Here is a 19,638-nt window from a genome sequence, read left to right as displayed (position 1 = left end):
AAGTATAAAGGGCCCATAATTCCGTCCAAATGCCAGTCAGAGTTACATAACTTTGCCTGCACGGTCCCCTTATGATAGTTAATAAGTGTTGCAAGTATGAAAGCAATAGCTTTGATACTGTAGGAATAAAGTGGACCTAAACACAAAACTTAATCAAATTTTCAATTTTCTAAGTATAAAAAGGGCACATAATTCTGTCAAAATGCCAGTCAGAGTTATATTACTTTGCCTGCACAGTCCCCTTATGAAAGTTAGTAAGTGTTGCAAGTATGAAAGCAATAGCTTTGATGCTTAAGGAATAAAATGGACCTAAACACAAAACTTAACCAAAATTTTCAATTTTCTAAGTATAAAAAGGGCACATAATTCTGTCAAAATGCATGCCAGAGTTATCTAACTTTGCCTGCCCAGTCCCCTCATGATAGTAAGTAAGTGTAACAAGTTTGAATGCAATAGCATTGATACTCACTGAGAAAAGTGGACCTAAACGCAAAACTTAACCAAAATTTTCAATTTTCTAAGTATAAAAAGGGCACATAATTCTGTCAAAATGCACGCCAGAGTTATCTAACTTTGCCTGCCCAGTCCCCTCATGATAGTAAGTAAGTGTACCAAGTTTGAATGCAATAGCATTAATACTTTCTGAGAAAAGTGGACCTAAACGCAAAACTTAACCGGACGCCAACGCCGACGCCAAGGTGATGACAATAGCTCATAATTTTTTTTCAAAAAATAGATGAGCTAAAAAATAAATAAATAATCATAAAACGTATCTGATTTCAGTTGAATGGTAGTACTATCACTATTTTACTTTTACTTGAAACCACTATAAGCATGTCTACCATTGTGCCATGGCAGCATCACCTGTTACCTGTAGGACAAATCACATTCTCTAATTAACGTAACAAAATTCCAACAGAAATAGAACTTCTTTTCTGGCTCGCGACTTCAGTAGTTGCACTTGTGCGACCTCTTAGTCTTGCTAAATCAACGTTATGTTTGCGTTTGACATGTTGCATTAGATTAGTGGTTGAGCTGGACTTAGCGTACGCCACATCCGTGAAGCACAGTTTGCACTTTGCTTTATCAGTAGGGCTACCATCCCGAAACCCAAAATACTGCCACACTTTTTATTTTAGCTTCTTAGGCGCATCTGATAATTTCAATTTGTCGGCAACAACTTGTTCAGCCATTTCGACGCTTTGTCAGAAAGTAGACCGTAACGCGCTTAATGATTGGATGACTAAAGTAATAAGCAACCAATTGCGCGCGTCGTAATTACAGGTAAAGATAAAACCTTCACCTTCCTGTATCAATAGTCAAAATACAGCGTGCTTTACGTATCTATGCATATATATGTATATATGTTAAAGAATCGAATCAAATTTGGTAGGTTTGGTATCGTAATCAAATCAAAGCATTTCGAATCGATTTTCGATGAATCGGATCGAATCGTTGCAGCTCTAATAACATTGCTTTCCTTTTAATCTCAAACATTTCTAAACAATTTCACCTAAATTAGACTGTGGGTAACTAATTAAAAATATTGAAAGTGTCAAAAATATTATGTGGGCTTGATAGTATCAATTATATTTCCTCAACATAAAAAATAAGTATTTGAACTTTCTTATACTGATATTTATACCCCAATACAATTAATGTCTACCACATTGACTATTAACATACATTTTAAAAGGCAATTAAAATAATATGGATAATATTACTGATATTTGCTAACACCATTCAGCATATTATATTAAAATATTCACAATTAAATATAGTATGCTAATGGTGCTGTGTATTATTCAATAAATATTTTGGTGTTGAAGTGTGCCTATATTTCCCAGATTGAGTAATTGGCTGAGACAGTAGATCAGATAAGAGATTAGCATCATAAACATTAATCCCTATCAGTGCACCATCTAAGCCTAACAAAGGGGTGTTGATAGACTTTTGGTTTGTTGAGGCACCATCTATTTCAAAAAAAGCAACTTTTGATTGGTTGAAGGGCAGGAAGTTATTGAAAACAAACTTGTTTCAGCCATTGACTTTCTTTGAGTAAAATTTTAGGTATCATAAAATTTTGAGCAACATTAAGACATATAATTCTAGTGTTAAATGTCTTGAAATACTTTCAGCATGAAGTATTGTGTGATGAAAACAATGTGTATTTACTACAATGTGTAAATCAACAATATGTTTGTTGCAAAGGAGATTCAAAGTGGGTGGTTCAAGACATATAAAGTGAAATGGTCTAGTTCAACAACTGCCTGTATTTTTGGAATATTGAAGAACAGTCTGTTGTAACAGGTTTTTATTTTCAATTTTAATTCTGCATCCCTTTTTTATTTAGTTTATTGAATTAATTATGATCATTATCATATTTATGTATTGTCACAGGGAAATGTAAATGGATGAGTAAATGTTATGCAATTTTAAGGAAAAACTACACCATTTTAGTTAGTATGGCTGTATTTTATGGTTATTGTCATCTTGAATGTTATTTATACATATTTTTTGTCATTAATGAACAGATTTTTCCCCCATATTAAACGAGAACTTTTATATTTTAAATTTAAAGGTTAAACCCTATGGTGACCGTGAAATTTACATTGATCAGAAGATCCTTTGGAAAGAATGTGCATCATGGCATCGCCTGCCAAAAAAGGGAGCAAAAGTGAGACTACCTGATGTATTGACTTGAATACCAGGTTTTACCCTGCACAAGCTGGCCAACATGAGGAGAACAGGAGTGGGAAAACCGCGCCCTCTCCTTGACCAAGAAAAGCTGGATTTGCTAAGAGGTAAAACTATACAGGGTACTGGTTATTGCATTTTAAAGGCGTCACACTTCCGACCAGTCCACACAGCCAAATGAGACCATGTATCTTGGTACATTTTCAAACAGTATTTTCTACCAAACGTATTTATTTATGAAAAGCGTAAAGTCACATGTGATCAGGGGATTAAAATTGCAAAAATAAACAACCAAAAACAACAAGCAAACCAACTAGTTTTGATTTAAATTTATAATTTTTATAGCAACGAGATTACCTTAACAGCACTTACATTATAAAATATCTTTCAGGACCTGATCAAATGAGATCATGCACCAGACGCACCGCGCAAAGGCCATGACAGTATAATAGTTGCAAAGAAGTTTGACCGGCTGGTGGCAGACGTGGAGAGAAAGATGAGAGCCGCACTCCGCCGCATCAAAGAAATGACAGGCCTTGATTGATTCTCATCTTTTTTATGTATATAGATGTTCCTGTGTATATACTGTACATGTTATTTATTAGTATGCTATTACGTTTTGTTTATTTATAATCTAATTACAGAGGCGTATCCAGAAATTTGTCCGAGGGGGGCTCAACTGGGAAGGGTGCGGGAGGGGTCTCCCCTTCCCTCACTAATTTTTTTTTTAAATGGCACCTTGAAATGATGCAATTTCCTGTTATCCAATCAGCATTTTGCATGATAAAAGTGCGTGTTAAACAAACAAGAACTTGAGTTCAGACATCAAGTGTGACACTGACACAGTGTTAGATGGGTGGACCTCCTAATTAACCTTGTTGGATATCCTACTAGGTCACCCTGTTGGATGGAGTGGATATTTATCAAACTTGGTTGTAATCATATTATGTTTACCTTGTTGAGTCTTGTGGTTCAAAAACTGTCAAATAAGGAAAAGTCATTGATAAACCTTTTTACAAATTATAAATATAACATTTTAATCAACACTCCTTATTTCAATTTAGTTTTATCAAATGTTATGTCATTTTGTAACAAAAACAATACAAGTTGTCCAGCATACACACTGATGTCATTAATGGATGTTGCTGAGGGTGCCGTCTAAACTCTTTAATTGCTACAAATTGAAATATTGTTTTTCACAAGTCCCATGCGGCAGCCATTTGTAAACATTTATCTATTTAAATTCATCAAAGAAACTTACAGAAAAATTAATGATGATTGTCCATGGTGTTTGTCTAATCTCTTTAATTGCTACAATTTGAAATATTGTTTTTCACAAGTTCCATGCGGCAGCCATTTTTAAACATTTACCTACATGTATAGCTAAATGTATCGATGAATTTCAGTAGTTGAATGTATCTCCTTCAGCCAATCAAATAGCGCAGAATATCACATACAGTCAATGAAGCTTGCAGTTTAGCTGGCGAAGGTTAGATCGTCTGTACACATGCCAGGGGGCTAATCACACAAATTGACAGCTGTTTATGGCTTAATTAGGGGCATATGACAGGAAATACACAAGTGGATTGAAACTGTAAGGGGCTCATTTTTAAAACAAAATCGTATCTAGCCAGCCAGCTGGGGGGGAGGGGGGGCTTTAGCCCCCTAGCCCCCCACCTAAATACGCCTCTGAATTATGTTAATATTTATTTCATCAAATTGTCATTGCTATTTAATTACTCATGTATGTTAACAAATGTTGGTGGACATTAAAGTATAAAATTGAATTATCTTGTAATTATTTAAAATACACAAATATATTTGTGTATAATTATTGGTTTTTATTGCGTATCTGAATTAAAAAAAAACTTTTTGCTTTTTGTGAGTGCGTTTTTGACTGCCATTCATGTGCGTAAATTGTGCGTTTTATGTGTGCTTTTTTAAAATAAAAAAGCGCACATTAAACTTGCTGAAAAAGGCAGTTTTAACCAACTTAAAAGCGCACATTTTACACACATAAATGGCAGTCAAAAATGCACTTATAAAAAGCGCACGTTTAACCCACATAAAAGCGCACATTTGACACACATGTTTTTATGTGGGTAATAACTGCGCTTTAAGTGAGTAAAATGTTGTTTTTTTTTAAATAAAAAAGCACACATTTAACTCGCGAAAAGCGCTGTTTTAACCCACTTAAAAGCGCACATTTTATACACATGAATGGCAGTCAAAAAAGCACTTTTAAAAAGCGCACATTTAACAGCCATGTTTTTTAACCAACCGGCATCTTTTTTTAACTCGTCCAAGATATTATCGGGATGAATCTTCTGACCAAGTTTCATGAAGATCGGACAGTAAATGTGGCCTCTAGATTGTTAACAAGATTTTACTATAGCCAAGTAAGGAAAAATGCCCGCCCCTTGGAAGCCATGTTTTTCAAGCAAACATAGTTATTTTCAAACTTATCCAAGATATCATTGAGACCAATCTTTTGACCAAATTTCTTGAAGATTGGACAATATATGTGGCCTCTAGGTTGTTAACAAGGTTTTACTATAGCCATATATAGCCATATAAGGAAAGATGCCCCGCACCCTGGTGGCCATGTTTTTAAAGCAACCAAAACCATTTTCGAACTCATCCAAGATATCATTGGGACAAATCTTCTGACCAAGTTTCATGATCTGAAAAATAATGTGACCTCTAGAGTGTTAACAAGGTTTTACTATAGCCATATAAGGAAAATTGCCCCGTGGGGGCCATGTTTTTCAACCAACTCGCATCATTTTTGAACTCCTCCAAGATATTATTGGGATGAATCTTCTGACCGAGTTTCATGAAGATCAGACTATAAATGTGGCCTCTAGAGTGTTAACAAGATTTTACTATAGCCATATATAGCCATACAACGGAAAAATGCCCCGCCCCTTGGCAGCCATGTTTTTCAAGCAAATGTAACCATTTTCGAACCCATCCAAGATATCAATAAGACAAATCTTCTGACCAATTTCATGAAGATTGGACAATAATGAATTATCTTGTAATTATTTAAAATACACAAATATATTTGTGTATAATTATTGGTTTTTATTGCGTATCTGAATTAAAAAAAAACTTTTAACAGCATATAATTCAATCAACTGTTAAGGCAAAAGATGCACCTTTAACGCACATGTGTGCTTTTTGTGAGTGCGTTTTTGACTGCCATTCATGTGCGTAAATTGTGCGTTTTATGTGTGCTTTTTTAAAATAAAAAAGCGCACATTAAACTTGCTGAAAAAGGCAGTTTTAACCAACTTAAAAGCGCACATTTTACACACATAAATGGCAGTCAAAAATGCACTTATAAAAAGCGCACGTTTAACCCACATAAAAGCGCACATTTGACACACATGTTTGTTTTTATGTGGGTAATAACTGCGCTTTAAGTGAGTAAAATGTTGTTTTTTTTTAAATAAAAAAGCACACATTTAACTCGCGAAAAGCGCTGTTTTAACCCACTTAAAAGCGCACATTTTATACACATGAATGGCAGTCAAAAAAGCACTTTTAAAAAGCGCACATTTAACAGCCATGTTTTTTAACCAACCGGCATCTTTTTTTAACTCGTCCAAGATATTATCGGGATGAATCTTCTGACCAAGTTTCATGAAGATCGGACAGTAAATGTGGCCTCTAGATTGTTAACAAGATTTTACTATAGCCAAGTAAGGAAAAATGCCCGCCCCTTGGAAGCCATGTTTTTCAAGCAAACATAGTTATTTTCAAACTCATCCAAGATATCATTGAGACCAATCTTTTGACCAAATTTCTTGAAGATTGGACAATATATGTGGCCTCTAGGTTGTTAACAAGGTTTTACTATAGCCATATATAGCCATATAAGGAAAGATGCCCCGCACCCTGGTGGCCATGTTTTTAAAGCAACCAAAACCATTTTCGAACTCATCCAAGATATCATTGGGACAAATCTTCTGACCAAGTTTCATGATCTGAAAAATAATGTGACCTCTAGAGTGTTAACAAGGTTTTACTATAGCCATATAAGGAAAATTGCCCCGTGGGGGCCATGTTTTTCAACCAACTCGCATCATTTTTGAACTCCTCCAAGATATTATTGGGATGAATCTTCTGACCGAGTTTCATGAAGATCAGACTATAAATGTGGCCTCTAGAGTGTTAACAAGATTTTACTATAGCCATATATAGCCATACAACGGAAAAATGCCCCGCCCCTTGGCAGCCATGTTTTTCAAGCAAATGTAACCATTTTCGAACCCATCCAAGATATCAATAAGACAAATCTTCTGACCAATTTCATGAAGATTGGACAATAAATGTGGCCTCTAGAGTGTTAATAAGGTTTTATTATAGCCATATAAGGAAAAATGACCCGCCCCCTGGCGGTAATGTTTTTCAACCAACCAGCATCATTTTCGAACTCGTCCAAGATATTATTGGGATGAATCTTCTGACCAAATTTCATGAAGATTGGACAATAAATGTGGCCTCTAGAGTGTTAACAAGATTTAACTAAAGCCATATATAGCCATTTAAGGAAAAATGCCCCGCCCCTTGGCAGCCTTGTTTTTCAAGTAAAGGTTACCATTTTTGAACTCATCCAAGATATCATTGGGACAAATCTTCTGAGCAAGTTTCATCAAGATCGGAAAATAAATGTGGCCTCTAGAGCGTTAACAAGGTTTTACTATAGACATATAAGGAAATATAGAGAAAACTGCCCCGCCCCCAGGCGGCCATGTTTTTTCACCGCTCTAGACCATTTTTGAACTCCTCCCAGATATCAATGAAACCAATGTTTTGAACAAGTTTCATGATGATTGGGCAAAAATTGTGACTGGAACCATTTTTGAACTCAACCAACATATCATTTAGACAAACATTTTGACAAAGTTACATGAAGATTGGGCATCAAATGTGACTTCTACAGTGTTCACAAGGATTTTCTTTTTATTGACCTAGTGACCTAGTTTTTGACCCAGTATGACCCAGTTTCGAATTCAGTCGAGGTATCAATGAGACAAATGTTCTGACCAAGTTTCATGAAGATCGGACAATAAATGTGGCCTCTAGAGTGTTCACAAGGCAAATTGTTGACACCGCACGACAGACAAAAGGCGATCACAAAAGCCCACCATGAACACGTTGTGCTCAAGTGAGCTAAAAACATGCCAAAATCTGTGAAAAGGCCCCTTTAAAGCATTTAATGATAAACTTCGATACATGCCACAATCTATGAAAAGACCCCTTTACGAAGATTCCAAAGATAATTAAAATATATCACAATTGGTTGATTAGACTCTTGACCTATTTTGCGGAGGATTTCAGAGTTAGTTGATGCAAAATTATTTGTATATTTTCAATTTGGGAATGCTCGGCATTGTCGTTTGCAAATATTTACACATTTCAACCAACCATTGACGTTTGACTCTTGGATTAATATCAATATTCAGCAAGCACACCATACCATGTGAGTTGTTTTCAATTTGCACATTAGGAATACATTTATGATTTTTTTGTGCCAGAAAATAGTTTTATGTGGCTGATTTTATGATGGAAGTGCAGCTGGATTCCAGGCAGCAAGTTAACATGAAACAAGAGATGTGTTTGTCAGAAACACAATGCCCCCTACTGCACTGCTTTGATTTATTATTATTTTGTATCATTTGGCAGAAACAGATAATTATCTCCCTTTAAAGCTTATTACTTCTCTTGGATTTTTTTTTATATCTTTGACCTTGAATGATTACCTTGAACTTGACCTTTTACCACTCAAAGTGTGCAGCTCCATGAGATACACATGCATGCCAAATATCAAGTTGCTATCTGAAGCGACATAGAAGGTATGAGCATTTTTTAAAACCTTTATGCAAAGTGTGACGGACAAACTGACGGACAGACAGACAGTCTGATCATTGGGGGCATAACAAGAGCTGTCAGAGGACAGCGCGCTCGACTATTCGAGTGCTTGACAGTATAACGTAAGCCATCATGGGGAAATTAATCATATTCAATAATTTATTAGACGATCTTTCAAAAATAAAAAAAGGAAAAACATGCAAAATAATTTAGGGGGGGGGGTATGGGGGTGAGAGGGGGGTATAATGTGGGGTGTGGTAATTTATTAGATGATGTTTAAAAAAAATGGGGGAGGTAGGGTGTGGAGGTAGGGGGGGGGGTGAGAGGGGGTTTAATGTGGGGTGGGGTAATTTATAAGATGATGTTTAAAAAAAAAAATCTGGGGGGGGGGTCTGGGGGGGGGGGAAGCGATACTGGGTAGGGGCGTGGGGTATTAATGTTTGGGTGGAATCCATTGTGGTATTCAGGTAAGTGTTGTTTTTCAAAGTAATAATAAAATATGATCATAAATAAAGAAGTTATGGCAATTTAAGCAAAATGTTCAATTATCTAAGTGTAAAAGGGGCCATAATTATGTCAAAATGCTTGATACAGTGGTCTGCTCTTGTTTATAGGTTGGGGTCATGTTGGTAAACAAGTATGCAACATATAAAAGCAATATGTCAAAGGATATCGGAAATATTTGGGGTAGTACGCAAACTTTAACATAGATTTATCAATAATATGCATATTCTAAGTATAAAAGGGGCCATAATTATGACAAAATGCTTGATAGAGTTGTCTGCTCTTGTTTATAGATTGGGGTGATGTTGGTAAACAAGTATGTAAAATATGAAAGCAATATGTCAAGGGACAATGAAAATAAATGGGCTAGTACGAAAACTTTAACATTTGCTGCATTTTCTAAGTGAAAAAGGGGCCATAATTATGACAAAATGCTTGATAGAGTTGTCTGCTCTTGTTTATAGGTTGGGGTCATGTTGGTAAACAAGTATGCAAAATATGAAAGCATTATGTCAAGGGACAAAGAAAATATTTGGGGTAGTACGTAAACTTAAACATTTGCATGCTAACGCAGACGCTAACGCTTACACAGACGCTCACGCCGGGGTGAGTAGGATAGCTCCATTATATACTGTATATTTCATATATAATAGTCGAGCTTAAAATCAGTTGCAACTCCCAGCAAACTGGAGGGTCAATAGCAGGGAGTTGGATTATTGCAACTAGCAACAAAACAGTTATTGAAAAATAGTCATAATTATGTTAGCGTTTCTGGTTGGCAAAATTGACATTGGCAATTTAATATTTCAGCTGGCTATAAAAATTGAAAAAGTAAAAAAAAAAAGGTTCTCTTATAAGTGCATCAATATTCCCTATTTTAAACAAGCGCTCTCAGGTTTTTTTTTTCATCTTTGCGACCAGCCAAAATCGGCCCTTTCCCCTCGGACTTTTTTCCCCTCAGCTGGTAAATTTTCCCCTAGATTTCATTTTCCCCTCCAAAAAATTTTTTTTTTGTTATATATATAAGTTAACCTGGTACACAGGGTTGTCATTATGATTGTAAACAAAGGATTTTTTTGGAATAGTAACCGATTCGGCCGGGGTCAAGGTCCAGGGCAAGGACCTGGTTGGGGGGTTAGGGGGCAAAGCCCCCCGACCGCAAACGAATTCTAGACATTTTAGGGACAAAAAACTGCTATTCTCAGAGCATAAAAAGTTAAAATGAGGTCTAGAAAGAATAGACAATTTTAAGATTTTTCACATTTTTAGTATACTGTACAATGTAAAAACATGTTATATTGATAGATCATTGCATGTTCCATATCCATTACCCGATAATCCAGTATTATTACGATTTATTTTTTTCAAAACCAAATTATGGCCAATATTGACGATGAATGTCGTCCGCCATTTAACGCAAGTGCATATACAAATTGAATTGTGGGATTGGGGAATTCCCATTGAACATGCGTGAATCATGTGACGCGATTTGAGAGCACTGAGAACCGTTTATATTTAGTAGTTACGACGAATCAACGACTCGATCTAAACTTTTACGTGTACCTCCTTTCAAAAAAGTTTGAGAAAGTGAATTTCTGAGATTTAAAACGCGTCTTTCTTTAAATTTTACCGAGTACTTTTCATTCCGGATCGTGATATAATTTGTCAGGTCATTCATGCATGTAGACCTAAAATAATTATGTATGCATAGTTTGGCAATCTCAAAACACGTTATTTACCTACTTATTACATTATGCGTTATGACAATTTGTATATCAAAATGCATTATTTAATTGAAGTATTTTCAAATGCGTATACTTAAATGTGTTATCCGAAATCATTTTCAGATTTCATTATTCAAGGAAAATTAAGAAAATTCTAGCAACACAGAGACACATTTCTCGTGTTTTTCATGTACAGATGAAAATCATGCTAAAATTAGACTTCATGCATAACGTCACGTCATTCTTCCTCGGGGAAAGCGTGGACTTTTATATCTAGATGCTGAATAACAACTTCGTAGGGCAGAGGTCGCTTATATCTTTTATTTTGGTAGAAAATCGAAGAGCATTTTTTAATATGTGGAAACCTTTTCTCTCACTAAGAAACTAGTTAATTACGCTCTACAGTGCTACATTCGTTGAGCTACGATAAGTAATAATCTGTGAAATGTACAGCTATTTGATACAGTTTCACGTGGGGTTGGCGTGTATTCGGGCGTGTATTCGGCTGCCTGAGCGCTGATTGGTTTACGTGCTTACCAAGAAGAATTTGATTGACAGCTGGAAAAATCAATATTGGCCACTCGCTGAGAAATTCATTGAAAACAGTAGCTCTTAGGCGGAGTTAATGGACTGACTGAATGACCGGGCGTCGCTCTACTATACTACGGTTATTCCTCGTCAATTATTGTCGGTTTGCGTGATCAAAACTTCTGATCGCATTTTTTAAGATTCTGGAAAAACAACCGATTTTCTGGCGATTTTAACCGATGAATTCGATCGGCAATCAGTTAATAATGACAACCCTGGGTACACTGTAGAAACTAGAAAAATATTGCTTTATTAAATTATCTGTTGCCTTGAATTTGTTTTAAAAACAGTAAAATATGCTAAATTGATTATTTTAGACTTTCCTTATTTTCCCCAAAATCCGGCTTTTCGCAGGATTTTTTCCCCCTAAATGCAACCTTTCGCACCATTTTTTTCCCCTCAAAAAAGGCCAGGCCCTTTCCCCAAAATCAGATAAAAACCCCTGGCTCTGTACCAGCTTCTTCCATGCTTAACAGCTATAAAGGCTGGATGGGTTAATAGATAATCTAGTAATAAAGATGAAGTGCACAGTGATGTTCACCATCCAATCGGTTACAAGAATGTTTATTAGAACGTAATTAAAGGTGGAGTTAACAATGATAGTTGATGTCTGTCACAAAATAGCTGTGTATATAAGACTGTTAATTTGAACATAATTTGTTATAAGTGTTTATCGCAAGTTGATAAACAAGGAACCAGTTTAAACATTTATACTAAAAAGCAGTAAATAAAACAGTACATTAAAGACAGTTTTGGGTATCAACATGGCATCCTTTTAATGTAAACAATGGGTTGTGTTTATGAAGGGGTGCATATGGACTCCCAGAGCCGTCATAGCAAAAATTATCAAAGGCATTTGTTTATATGGACTACTGGTAGCTGCAATAAGTCAACTCTCAGCTTTATAGCCCAAAGGATTGCTAAGAGTTGTTTGCGCTGTCTTTTGTCCAAAGGAGCAAAATTTGATCACCACTGAAAATGCTAACGAACACTGAAAATGAAAAAACTTATTAACGTTAACCTGTCTAAAGCACAAACTCATGCAAATGGTATCATAAAAGCAAGAAATAATTGCTTTTTATGTACTTTGTTATTCTTTTGTACGCTCTATCTACCATATTGGGAAACTGTTGTAATGTTGCTGACAAAAAGTGTAGCCCTTGGTTATCTTTTGCACATTGTGAATCGTGATATTTGAAATTTTGATGTAACCTAAGTAGATAAGGATGTCTAACAGGACGAGGTGTCAAATATTTACCCTGTTCAGAATTTCAAAATGAAAATGTCAGCAAGAATATATATATATAGTGTGTTGAAACATTGTTACTTTGTAGTGGTTTATTGGTTGCATGCAAAGGATAATGTTGGTAGGCTGCCATTCAGGTAAATTTAATGTGTTTTTGAAGTTTGTTCATCCCTTTCCATAATTGGTAAGTTAATGAACAACATCTGTTAACTTAAGTGATGCACACGAAAATCTGTGCGCAGAACTGAGATTGTAGTTATGACGGGGGCCATATGTACTCCAAGAGCTGCCACAGCAAAAATTGTCAAAGGCTCTGGGAGTCCGTTTGTTGGACTTTTGGAATAATAGCTTTTTGCAATATCAGGTAGGGACCCTCAATACATGGCTCTAAGAAATTTAAGTAACAGTGATTACTTCTGCAAGATTTCTCGCACAGATAATGCAATTAACTAGTGAGCTTTAATCAAGTAGCCCGAAAAGAAAAATTATATTGTGCAAGTACCTGTTATCGAACAGCACCTATTATCGGACGTTTTGTTTTGGTTCTGTATGCGAATGCGCAAAAGTGCGCATGACGTCACATCGATAAACAAATGGTCATACATGAAGTCCATGACCTACTTGCCTACTTAGCTTGAAACAAATCCGCCAAAAACAGGTTTAAGAAATGCATTTATTGTTAGTTACACGGTTTTATGTGTTTTTTGCTATTACTTTTTGAATGCATTTATCAAAACGTGCATTCACACACCAAAAATCATATTTTCGTTTGAAATTTTTATTGCAGCAGATCAGCGCCCTCACACTACTTTGGGGGAAGGGGTCCGCAGCCCTTAGGAGGGGGAATTTTCGCAGCGTTTCCCTTTTTGGGGGATTTTTTTACTTACTCTATCATTATTACATTTGTACATGTTTGCACTATATTCATTGCATTTTCATATTTTTTTAGTAGGATTTTTCCCCCCAAAGGGGAAAAAAGTATACTTTTCAGGTGGGGGACTGACGCCGAATTTTGGCGGCATATTAAATAGATTGAGGGCCCTGTATCGTACATGCATGATCAGTTGTCAAACGAAAGTACGCTTGATATTCAAATGGATTATTTTTCTCTTTCCGGGATATTGTTTTAGTATGCTGATGCTGCATTAACAAATATAAGTGTATATGAAGTGAAAACACCAAAAATAAACAACGGTTACGATAGATACCTATTAACTGTTAGATGCTCATAATATCACTTTAATAATTTAATACGCAGTACATGATTAGTGTATTGATGGAGTTCAATGATGCTTCCTCTTGGCTTAAAATACCTGCCAATCAAAGGTCGAACGAGGTTACCTTTTAGTTGCCTTTTGTCTATGGCGACATAATGATATTAATACGTTTATTGTTTACAATTTTCTTTATTTTGGAACTGATTCGAGTGTTTTCCAAAACTTCAGTTAAAATAGTAGTTAGAATAATAATTTCCATTTGTTCGAGTCATGTTCGCAAGTTTATCAGATTAAACAGATGACTACTATTTGTGTTTGTAATGCCGCTTCTATTATATATCTGTATAATATGCCATGAAATAAGTGTGAACAATAATTTGTATCCTCTTGGAAATTTGTGAACATGTCTCTTAACAAAATAAAAGATATTGGCATTTAAGCTACTTCAACACACTACGAGCAAACAGTTATGTGTTTTGAGTCTTAAGGTATTTATTATTTAACTATCGGATTATAACACAGACCATGCCACATTTAATATTTGTTTCAGCCTTTGTTTGATCATTACAAAAAACACACGGTCATGAATAATTTGAAAACCAAAAATAAATCTGGAATATACGCACACGAACATATCTTAAATTTCATATCTACGAATGATGATACTCGATAACCTGTCGGTCGTTAATTTATACCTCAAGACTCAAAACTTTGTCCAAATACAAATTACATTTAAACACATAATAATTGATTAAATTGCTCAATAAATCATAGTTCAATTACAGCAATAATTAAGGTCCATAGTTATTTACATACGCGTTTAATAGATTAAACCCAATTAAATGTTACTTTTGTGTAATTTTTGAATGTATGTTTACATATAGAATTGAACATAAAAACGCTTATTTAACGTTTAACTGTAGTCCAAAGCAGACCTCTTATGTACGTATATAATCAGCGCCCTCACACTACTTTGGGCGAAGGGGTCAGCAGCCCTTAGGAGGGGGAATTTTCGCAGCGTTTCCCTTTTTGGGGGATTTTTTTACTTACTCTATCATTATTACATTTGTACATGTTTGCACTATATTCATTGCATTTTTCATAATTTAGTAAATTAGTATGTTTGCATAGATTAAATTGAAATAGAATTGAGATATAATAATCATGAGACATATCTTTCTATAATTTTTTTTTTTTTTTTAGGGGGAATTTTTCCCCCCAAAAGGGGTAAAAAGTATACTTTTCAGGTGGGGGACTGCCCAATAGATTGAGGGCCCTGCAGATGCAGATATTTTCGCAGAGTCCGGGTCACATGATTGTCATCTGACTTTGTATATATTGGAGTAGTATTTATGAACTGTCCAGTAATAGGTAACATTACATCGGCCGCATTTTTTTGTGTCTGCTAGACCCTAGTAGAGGTGACAATAACCAGGGAATCATTGTTATGAATTCTAGAAGGATATTTGATGGAAAACGTTAGAGATAAGTTTTTAAAAGATTGAACTGTTAGTAATTTGTTAAAACAAAAAGTTTTTGTTATTTTAAGTGCTACAAATTAAACGTAATTTCTTAGGTGTTCGATAACTGGTTCGTCCACCATAAAAATTAGTTTTGGCTACCATAACTTTAAATGTCGCTTTTTATGATTTTTGACAGGCGCGACTTTATAGTTATGGACCAACCCCATTAGGAAAGTCAACCAGAAATTCCCGAAAAGTTGACAGTTAACAAATACCGGTCCAAAACAGCTTTTAAATGCAGTTATTGGCCCAAATCAACCACTTGATTGGAAAGATTGACATTTTTCACATTTAACTGATATATTCTTTCACAAAATACTATCTTAAACATTTAAAATTTATCTATTCTGCTCTTACATATCGAGAAAACAGCGATGTGACAGACTTTCTTGAAATGCGAATCTCCCGAGATTTCACGGTCATATGACATAATTTCTATTTTTAGTAACAAATTCTGGCTTGTTTTGTAAACAAATTGTAGTGTAAATACAAACTAAAGGTAAATATTATTTAAAACTATCTGATTCACACTGGAATCAGTCTTATAATCCACAAGACGTAAGTTGTTAATCATCAAATAATACAGTTAAGTCCGGTAATCTTGTGCGTCCGGTAATCTTGCGCACTTCGCATTTGCGAATCTCGCAGACGACGAATGGTTTTCTTTAGTGATGAAAGATTAAATTTCACATTTTAAAGAATTAACGGATTTAAAAGTTACGTATTCCATGCAAAATTAAATTCGATCATTTCATTAAAACACCGGTTGCGTCATCCCTATACATCGTAAACACTGGTTTTCTTACGAAAAATTCAAAATGAATCACAAATTCCCTGCAGTCTTTAGCGTTTTCATACTTTAAATTATGAATTCATAAATCCAACGTGTAATTTATAATTCCATTGCACAATATCCGATCAGTTTTGGTATTTTTTGTCATAAAAATATATCGCATCAGACGACATAGTCATCATTTCCTGCCATTCTGTCAAACCATTTTGGTATGATCTCCGCATGCACAATGGCCTAGTTTTGATATTTTCTGTAAACTATGGAAGCATGATCATGGTATCAAACCTGTTATGCATTTTTTTCACGCATACCGGTACTTTTTTTATTAATGGTACACTTTTATTAGTGACTATATTATGTATTGATTTGTAGTGAGCAAAAACTGCTCTAGAAATCCACATTTAATTTCAATGGTTTTACAAACTGATTTTAAAAATATTTTTCTGGAATGTTTGTTTGTCAATAATTGGACACCATATGTCTACAATTTTGGAAATTTTGCCTAAACGAGGTCATTATACAAAGTGCGCAAGATTACCGGACATTCTGATAGTTTGAAAATGAGGCGAGTCATGTTTGCTTTGAAATCAAATCGGATAGTTCTTCACTGAATTAATTAGATATTTTTGTGTTAATAAGCACATGAACTTATTATTTTCATACTAAATTTAGATATTTTGTTGCCAATTTATAAAAGATCATGTTTTTAAACCAATTGATCCTTAACTGCGCAAGATTACCGGACAGCATCGTATATTTTAGAAAACGAAAGTAATGTTTATAATTTTAGCAAAAAATGTCAAGGTCGATCAGAAAGTATACAAATGAAAACTCGTCACGTGACAAAGGGACAATGGCGTCAAAATTGTGAATTTAAGACTGATGAGAGTTATTTTCATCTATTGTAAGATGCATTTGAAACATTTGAACCTTAAAATATTCCCCGATGCAGTAATTTATATTCATTCACCAAAATACATAGAAATGTATCAAAGAAAATGAGCTTTCTTTGATTTATAGCGTGACATAAATATGTAACGACTCTGGTTGACTTTCGATATGGGGTTGGCTTCAGCGTACAGGTATGTCAATACTATATAAACTGTACGCTGAAGTTTCTTTAGTTTAGCTACATAAAAAAGTGACAATGTGTCCATAAGGTAGGTTTGTTTTCAATTGCTCGAGGGACATGGAATTATTTTGGTCACAATTTGTTAGGAAGGCAATATAGTTGTGAAACATGTCTCTTCATTTTTTATACCTTTGTGTCGTCCAAGTCCGCAAGCAAATAATCTTTACATTTCAGAACTTTGGCTTCGACGTCCGCCATGATGACGTTTCTGTTCAAGGGAGCTAACTCAAAGAGGCTACGATCAACTATAAAAACGAGGTGTTAAAACAAAACGCCACACCGCACTAAAAGACTGGTTTCCTAGCGTCGTACACAGTTTGTGAAACTAACAGTGAGTGTGTGTATGTATAAAGTGGGAGGGGGGGGGGGGGGTAGGGTGTGTGTGTGTGTGGGGGGGGGGGGTGAAGTGCTTGCAGGTTCCTGTGCGAATAGAACAGAATAGAATAGAATAACTTTATTTAGCCAATCAAGGGTCATACAGTATGACATATATAATCAGAAATATAAAACATGACTTGCATATATTAGCAATATATTTATTCTTCAATTCATGTATACATTTATTGCTGTTTATGCATTAATGGCAGTTTGTGTATTTTTCATTACGCAGTTTTTAGCGCTTGTATACAATGCAATATTGTACACAATGCATTATGATCTGTTATATATATTGATTACCAGTATGTACGGTATGGAGGGGAATGCCCTCGACCCCCACATACCTATTGACGAGGCAAATAAAACATATAGAACGGAAATAAGAAATAAAACCAAAAAAAAAAGAAATATAAAACATATAGCAAGTAACATTATATAACAATCATCAATAAAGTATGGTAGAAATAAGAGCAAACAAGTTACTAAAGCTTAATTCGTATTGGTGGCAACACAAATAACATGTGCGGATACGTCTTTAAAACCACAACAACAAAGTTCTCTTCACCAAATTAACTGCTTACATTCAATTGAATGTTTTCATTTATTAGTATCATCATATGTCCGTAGGTCAGTATTAATTTTGTCAATGTATTACATATACAATGTAAAATAAATCTCTTGCCACGGTTTCCGGTGTAATTTTAAGCGCGAACGCACCTCTTTATTGCGCGATTGATTCCTAACCATTTTACACATCAGTTGAATGACGTCAATGCTTTCAACCAACATCCAGGCTATCAACGGAGGAAAGCCTTTGCTTAACCCTTTGCATGCTGGGAAATTTGTCGTCTGCTAAAATGTCGTCTGCTGAATTTCTAAAATTAGCATTTTCTTAGATTGTTTTTCAAAGAATACTATCAGAATAGCAAACAGTTTGGATCCTGATGAGACGCCACGTTCTGTGGCGTCTCATCTGGATCCAAACTGTTTGCAAAGGCCTTCAAAATTCGGCTCGCACTGAAAGGGTTAATGCATACACTCCTTGTATAAAAAAATAAAAAATAACATACTAGAAATACGTCAATATCTTGAAGGATTTTACGTGTGCATGAAGTGTCAACAGTTGACCCGCCTGGGAAAGTAACAACTGCAATTAATTTGACGCCTTAGTATCGAAAAAAGTCGTCCGAAAAAAGCAGGGGACATCACGTGTGATAACGCATGGTGAATAACATATTTTCGTGTTTCAAGGAACTAATGTTAAAGTTTAAACATATTTAGTAAAATCATTTTGGTTAACCCATTTATGCCTAGCGTCTAGAAAAAAGTCCTTGGCAAACAGCGTAGACCCAGATGAGACGCCGCATGATGCGGCGTCTCATCAGGGTCTGCGCTGTTTGCATAAAGGAATTTCTGTAAGAAATATTCTGAATATAGAAAGAAATATACTAGACATCCCTAATTTTGGAAATAAATTGATCCAATTTAGAAGGATGGGAGTGTCCACTAGGCATAAATGGGTTAAGAAAGGATGGCGCAAACGCAGAGGGCCCCTTCGTAGCCAATAAGAGTTTGCTTATTATGTTCCAACTGACTTGAACTATAACTTACATTTAAATTGGAAAGGAATATTCAGATTATAGGAACATGCAACAAGTAATTTTCCGAATATGGTAATATTTACTAGAGCTCCTATGCAGACAGTATTCAAAACAGTCAATCAGATTGTCAGAAAACACGCGCGTTATGATCATGTTCATAGTGATTTAACATACCCGTAGCCAGGGGGGGGGATGCGTTGGGTGCGTTCTCACCCAATCTTTTTTGACGAGTAAAAACATTGTACTATAAGTTGCAACCAACTTTATTTAACGCCATAAAAGTTATTGATTTTTTTCCAGGAACCCAGTGAGTCTTTGTATTTAAGCGTTAAAATAATGTATTCAATATGCAACC

The 19,638-nt window shown here is 35.2% G+C and overlaps 1 protein-coding gene across 1 annotated transcript in view; it reads right to left on the bottom strand.

Moving 5' to 3' along the window:
* Positions 1-17,520, bottom strand: part of LOC127857524 (dentin sialophosphoprotein-like) — a 44,150-nt gene extending 26,630 nt beyond the window's left edge. The window contains exon 1 of the mRNA XM_052393937.1: positions 17,434-17,520. Coding sequence (XP_052249897.1) covers positions 17,434-17,502 — 69 coding nt within the window. The 5' untranslated portion in view covers positions 17,503-17,520. The remainder of the gene's footprint in view (positions 1-17,433) is intronic.
* Between the last annotated feature and the right edge of the window lie 2,118 nt (positions 17,521-19,638).

Source organism: Dreissena polymorpha, chromosome 14 (assembly GCF_020536995.1).
Source record: "Dreissena polymorpha isolate Duluth1 chromosome 14, UMN_Dpol_1.0, whole genome shotgun sequence".
In the NCBI taxonomy this organism is placed as follows: domain Eukaryota; kingdom Metazoa; phylum Mollusca; class Bivalvia; order Myida; family Dreissenidae; genus Dreissena; species Dreissena polymorpha.
Note: the sequence above shows the minus strand (reverse complement) of the source record. Positions and strands in the feature narration are given on the sequence as shown.